The following is a 6,035-nucleotide window of genomic DNA, read 5'->3' as shown; positions in this document are numbered from 1 at the left end:
GGGTAGGTAGGTGGTACACGTCATGTTTGTCCCCCTTCTGTATGTGTGTTAACATTTTCATAGAAATGCAGGTAAACTACTGTAACACGTATTACTTATACTCGGTAGAAGCACACAGATGCGCTTATTGCAGGACATAATATGTGCATCTTTATCATGTTGACTCCTTTATTCCTGCTGCGAGGAGCGCTTTGAAAGTGCGTTCCGACGACGAATAACTAACCTCACGTTTTCCCTCTGATTTCGCGTCCCACCTCTCTCCCGCACAGGATTAATAGGCCAGTTCTCCTCCTGACCCAGTGAGAGACAAGACAACACTGAGCTTTAAGAAAGATTTGGTCAAGATTTGTACATAATGGGATACACATACTGCTGTACCGTGCTCGTTATAGGATACCTTGCGCTACATCAATCTACTGGGTTTTGGCTCTTCGATGTGGTCTTCCCACCAATTGCCAAACTTCAAAACAAAGTGGCAAACAATAGCACTCCGCCGGTTCTTATTGGTGAGCGTTTCTATTTCTTGATTAGTTTGCTGTGATGTGAAAGGCCTATATTGGATTGTGTCATTAGATTATGTTCATGTTTTTATATAATTGTAATATTGTTGGCTTTGTTATATACTGAAAGACAAACGTGTATTCTATGGCGTCTACAATGATTTAGCTTTTTTAACTCATTAACAGGTGTTGGTGTGAATGCATGGTCCTGGGATATACAGTGCCTTCGGGAAAGTATCCAAACCCTTTTTTCCGCATTTTGTTACGTTACAGCCTTATTCTAAATGTAATACATTTAAGGTTTTTCCTTATCAATCTACACACTATACCAAATGACAAAGCGAAAACAGTTTAGAATTTTTTGCAAACTATAGAATAAAAAATAAAAATAAACGTTATTTACATAAGTATTCAGACCCTTTTCTATGAGACTTGAAATTGAGATTCGGTCCATCCTGTTTCCATTGATCATCCTTGAGATGTTTCTACAACTTAATTGGAGTCCACCTGTGGTAAATTCAATTGATTGGACATGATTTGGAAAAGCACACAGCTGTCTATATAAGGTCCCACAGTTGACAGTGCATGTCAGAGAAAAAAACCAAGCCAGGAGGTCAAAGGAATTGTCTGTGGAACTCCGAGACAGGATTGTGTCGAGGCACAGATCTGGGGAAGGGTACAAAAATTGTTCTGCAGCATTGAAGGACCCCAAGAACACAGTGTCCTCCATCATTCTTAAATGGAAGAAGTTTGGAACCACCAAGACTCTTTCTAGAGCTGGCCAAAACTGAGCAATCGGGGGAGAAGGGCCTTGGTCAGGGAGGTGACCAAGAACCCAATGGTCACTCTGATAGAGCACCAGAGTTTCTCTATGGAGATGGGAGAACCTTCCAGAAGGACAACCATCTCTGCAGAACTCCACCAATCAGGCCTTTATGGTAGAGGGGCCAGACAGAAGCCACTCCTCAGTAAAAGGCACAGGACAGCCCACTTGGAGTTTGCCAAAAGGCACCTAAAAACTCTCAGACCTTGAGAAACAAGATTCTCTAGTCTGATGAAACCAAGATTGAACTCTTTTGCCTGAATGCCAAGCGCCACGTCTGGAGGAAACCTGGCACCATCCCTACTGTGAAGCATGGTGGTGGCAGCATCATGCTGTGGGGATGTTTTTCAGCGGCAGGGACTGGGAGACTAGTCAGGATCGAGGGAAAGATTAACGGAGCAAAAATAAATCCTGCTCCAGAGCACTCAGGACCTCAGACTGGGGTGAAGGTTCACCTTACAATAGGACAATGACCCTAAGCACACAGCCAAGCCAACGCAGGAGTGGCTCCAGGAAAAGTCTCAGAATGTCCTGGAGTGTCCCAGCTAGTGCCCGGACTTGAACCTGATCGAACATCTCTGGAGAGACCTGAAAATAACTGTGCAGCGACGCTCCCCATCCAACCTGACAAGAGTTTCAGAGGATCTGAAGAGAAGAATGGGAGAAGCTCCCCCAATATAGGTGTGCCAAGCTTGTAGTGTCATACCCAAGAAGACTCAAGGCTGTAATCATTGCTCAACAAAGTACTGAGTAAAGGGTCTGAATACTAAATGTGACATTTCCATTTTTTGGTCAAAATGGGGTATTGTGTGTAGATTGAGAAAAAAACTATTTAATCAATTTTATAATAAGGGTTTAACGTAACAAAATGTGGTTAAAGTCAAGGAGTCTGAATACTTTCCGAATGCACTGTATATTTACATTTAGTAGACGGTCTTATCCAGAGCAACTTACTTTTATGTGAATACTAGTCCCTTGTGGGAATCAAACCCACAACCCGGGCGTTGCAAGCCCCATGCTCAACCAACTGAACCACACAGGATTCCTAATGCCATTTGCTGAGGGTTGGACTGGGGTGAAGAGCGTACTGGTATTCCTTTTTCAGCATTTGCGGGGTCAATCAGCAAATCTGCCTGGAGAGGAGAAAGTGTTGGGTTAATAAATGTTTTATGGGGGCAGTAATGCCACACATGATGTCCTAGGAGGTGCTGTGTTGGGGAACTGGTAGGGCTTGGATTAGGGTTGGGGCTCGTGTGTTTTATTTATATGGGATTGGTCAATGTCTTGAGTCTGTTTCATGGGACAAATCACACATTCCTGTCATCCTCTTCTTTCTCATCTCCCATTGTTGTATGCTCTTTTTCAAATATTTTAATTCAAGTTGTGCTGATTGAACAAGTTGGAGACAAAGTTCTAAAAGTGTATCACTTTTGACCAGTGCCAGGGAACCTAGGAAACCAACTTGAGGCCAAGATTGACAAGCCAAGCCTTGTGCATTGGATGTGCTACAAAAGGACTGATGACTTTTTCACACTCTGGATTGACCTAAATATGTTCATGCCAATTGGGATTGACTGTTGGATTGATAATATAAGGTGAGGAGGAGAATTACTATATTCAATGTCATAATTCTGTTTAGATATGATCATTAATTTCAATTTATACACTTATGGAGCATTTGCTAATTGTTCATTGTATCAATAAATAATGCACTGTAAGAGAGCAGCATATAACCACAACTATTTTCATGATTTTGAGTGGTTGGGATAACATTCTGTACATACTGCATATTTCCTGCTACAGAATTTTATACAACAGGACAACTGGCAAGACCTCCAATTCTGCAGGGGTGACAGTGAGAGTGCCTGGTTTTGGGCAAACATATAGTGTTGAGTTCTTAGACACCAACAAGCTGGCAGGTGAGAATAACCATAATGAGGCCATCTTTTCCTGTAAATGTTTTCTTTTTAATTATAATTTCATTAAAATTTGTCTTACCAGGTTATTTTCATACTATGGTTACTCATTTGGTCAACATTGGATATGTCCGCAATGAGACCATCCGAGCAGCGCCATATGACTGGAGGATAGCTCCAAGTAAGTGACATCATGGACAAACACACCATCCAACTGACAATCAATTTCCTGTCAGCAAAATTACAAGTACAACTCATTCATTGTTTGTGCAAACATGGTTACACATGTGACTGTCTATTTGTCTCTACTAACCAGATGAGCAGGATGAATACTTTGCACGACTGAAGAAGCTGGTTGAGGATATGTATGAGGAGTATCAAAAACCAATTTACCTCCTGGGACACAGCATGGGAAGCAATTATGTCCTCTACTTCTTATATCAGCAGACCCAGGCTTGGAAAGACCAGTACATCAAAGGCTTCATTTCACTCGGTGCACCCTGGGGTGGGGCAGTCAAGCCCCTTCGAGTGCTAGCATCAGGTACTCTGTCACAATCCGGTGGACAGATTGAAACATCACCCATAGTGGAAACATAACCTAAAACAATCTGAAACCGTGCTGAAGTACTTCTTATTGTCCCATAGATCACATTGACAGTAAATCGCTACATATTGCAAAATCGTTTTACTTGAGATGATGCCCACATCTTAATTTTCTTGAAAGGGTGGTAAGACTGGTTTGTCTAGATTACTTTGGCAAGTCACACATTGGCTGGAGATTGACAAAATAAAAACAATTATATAAATTTGTCTCCGCAGGTGAAAATAATGGCATCCCAATGGTGTCTAACATCAAGATGCGGGAGGAGCAACGAATGACCACCACAAACCCCTGGATGCTTCCATTTGAAGAGGCATGGCCTGCAGACCACACCTTCATCTCCACACCCTCATTCAACTATACCCACCAGGACTACCAACGCTTCTTCAAAGATATCGACTTTGAGGATGGCTGGTTCATGTGGGAAGACACCAGAAACCTGACCGCAGGTCTGCCCCCTCCTGGTGTTGAGATATACTGCTTCTATGGTGTGGGGCTGCCTACACCAGTTACCTATATTTATGATGACCAGTTCCCAAATGTAGACCCTATAGACTATGTGTATGCTGATGGGGATGATACAGTGGATAGTCTTAGCATGGGTCAATGTAAGCGCTGGATAGGGCAGCAAGCGCAACCTGTCCATGTCAAGGAATTCAGGGCCATGCCCCACTTGGAAATAGTATTCAGTAGCAAGGTGCTCAACGTGGTCCAGAGTATCCTGGAAGGAAGATATGAGGAAGAGGATTATGAATTCCATGACTGATGAACTTCCTGTTGACCCCACAGTCATGCAAGACCGGCCCCTGTTGGATCAGCCTCCCAAATCGACACTGTAAGATGGTGCATGGGATGGCCCTCCCACCTACACTGTAGAGTACCATTACAAACTAACTTAAATGTCCTTAATAGTAGAGAAAGTGCTACACCTTTAGTGGGGTGTACTAGAATCGACTGCAATAGAGTTCCTATATCATGTGTATATAAATGAGCATTTTTAAGTGTGTGGCTGACTGCATTTTCCTGACAGGATGCATGAGGAGATCTCGTACAATGATACTGATGTCAGCCCCAGAGTAGCCTTCTTTCTTTTTGTCAAGCTTACGCAAGTCACCGTAACTCAGGTTGTGGGGCGTGTGGACCTAGCAGGCTCCTCTGGGAGAGGGATGTAGGTAAGCTTCTCAATCTGAGTGTGACATAATGCACTGATTACAATGCTTGATATGGACTTTATCGTATCCATTAGGAAATCATTTCTGGTTGAACAGTACAAAACACTTCCCATTTAATATCTACAGTGCCTTCAAAGTATTCACACCCCTTTTACTTTTTCCACATTTTGTTGCATTACAGCCTGAATTTAAAAAGTATAACATTGTCAAAGTGGAACAATCACAATGTTTAAAAAAAAAAAGTTTACTAATTAATAAAAAAATAAATGTCTTGAGTCATTAAGTATTCAACCCCTTTGTTATGGAAATTCTAAATAAGTTCAAGAGTAAAAATGTGCTTAACAAGTCACATAATAAGTTGCGTGTGTGCAATAGTGTTTAACATGATTTTTGAACGACTACCTCATCTCTGTACACCACACATACAGCTAATTGTAAGGTCCTTCAGTCGAGCAATGAATTTCAACCACAAAGGCCAAGGAGGTTTTCCAATACCTCGTACAAAAGGGCACACATTGGTAAATGGGTTAAAAAAATACAATTTTAAAAAAGCAGACACTGAATATCGCTTTGAGCATGGTGAAGTTATTAATGACACTTTGGATGGTGTATCAATACACCCAGTCACTACAAAGATACAGGTGTCCTTCCTAACTCAGTTGCTGGAGAGGAAGGAAACCGCTAAGGGATTTCACCATGAGGCCAACGGTGACTTTAAAACAGTTACAGAAGTTTATGGCTGTGATAGGAGAAAACTGAGGATGGCTCAACAACATTGTCATTGTGAGGTAATTGATTTTTTTGTTGTTGTCTTGGTTCCTCAACAGATTATCACAGGACTGGTAGGGTATTGTTCATTTGTTGTGTTTTTTAACAGATTACTTGTGAGGGTAATGTTAGTTTGTTGACTTTGCTCATCAACAGATTTCACAGGACTGTGAGGGTAATGTTAGTTTGTTGTGTTTGTTCCTCAACAGATTATCACAGGACTGTGAGGGTAATGTTAGTTTGTTGTGTTTCTCA

General features: G+C 41.8%; 1 protein-coding gene across 1 annotated transcript; it reads left to right on the top strand.

Moving 5' to 3' along the window:
• Positions 1 to 4,846, top strand: LOC106573639 (phosphatidylcholine-sterol acyltransferase). The gene is made up of 7 exons (XM_014148870.3): positions 1 to 71; positions 270 to 506; positions 2,762 to 2,918; positions 3,127 to 3,242; positions 3,325 to 3,420; positions 3,556 to 3,780; positions 4,059 to 4,846. Exons 2-7 carry the CDS (start codon positions 356 to 358, stop codon positions 4,604 to 4,606), a joined length of 1,293 nt encoding a protein of 430 aa, XP_014004345.1. The 5' UTR covers positions 1 to 71; positions 270 to 355; the 3' UTR covers positions 4,607 to 4,846.
• The last annotated feature ends 1,189 nt before the right edge of the window (positions 4,847 to 6,035 follow it).

The sequence above is a fragment of the Salmo salar genome, chromosome 16, assembly GCF_965601325.2.
Source record: "Salmo salar chromosome 16, fSalSal1, whole genome shotgun sequence".
In the NCBI taxonomy this organism is placed as follows: domain Eukaryota; kingdom Metazoa; phylum Chordata; class Actinopteri; order Salmoniformes; family Salmonidae; genus Salmo; species Salmo salar.
Note: the sequence above shows the minus strand (reverse complement) of the source record. Positions and strands in the feature narration are given on the sequence as shown.

Excerpts from the sequence above, each read along its gene's own strand:
- LOC106573639 (XM_014148870.3), top strand. The coding sequence starts at position 356 with ATGGGATACACATACTGCTGTACCGTGCTCGTTATAGGATACCTTGCG. Across the intron at positions 3,243-3,324 it reads AGACACCAACAAGCTGGCAG|GTTATTTTCATACTATGGTT; the intron begins GTGAGAATAACC and ends TTGTCTTACCAG. Across the intron at positions 3,421-3,555 it reads TGACTGGAGGATAGCTCCAA|ATGAGCAGGATGAATACTTT; the intron begins GTAAGTGACATC and ends TCTACTAACCAG.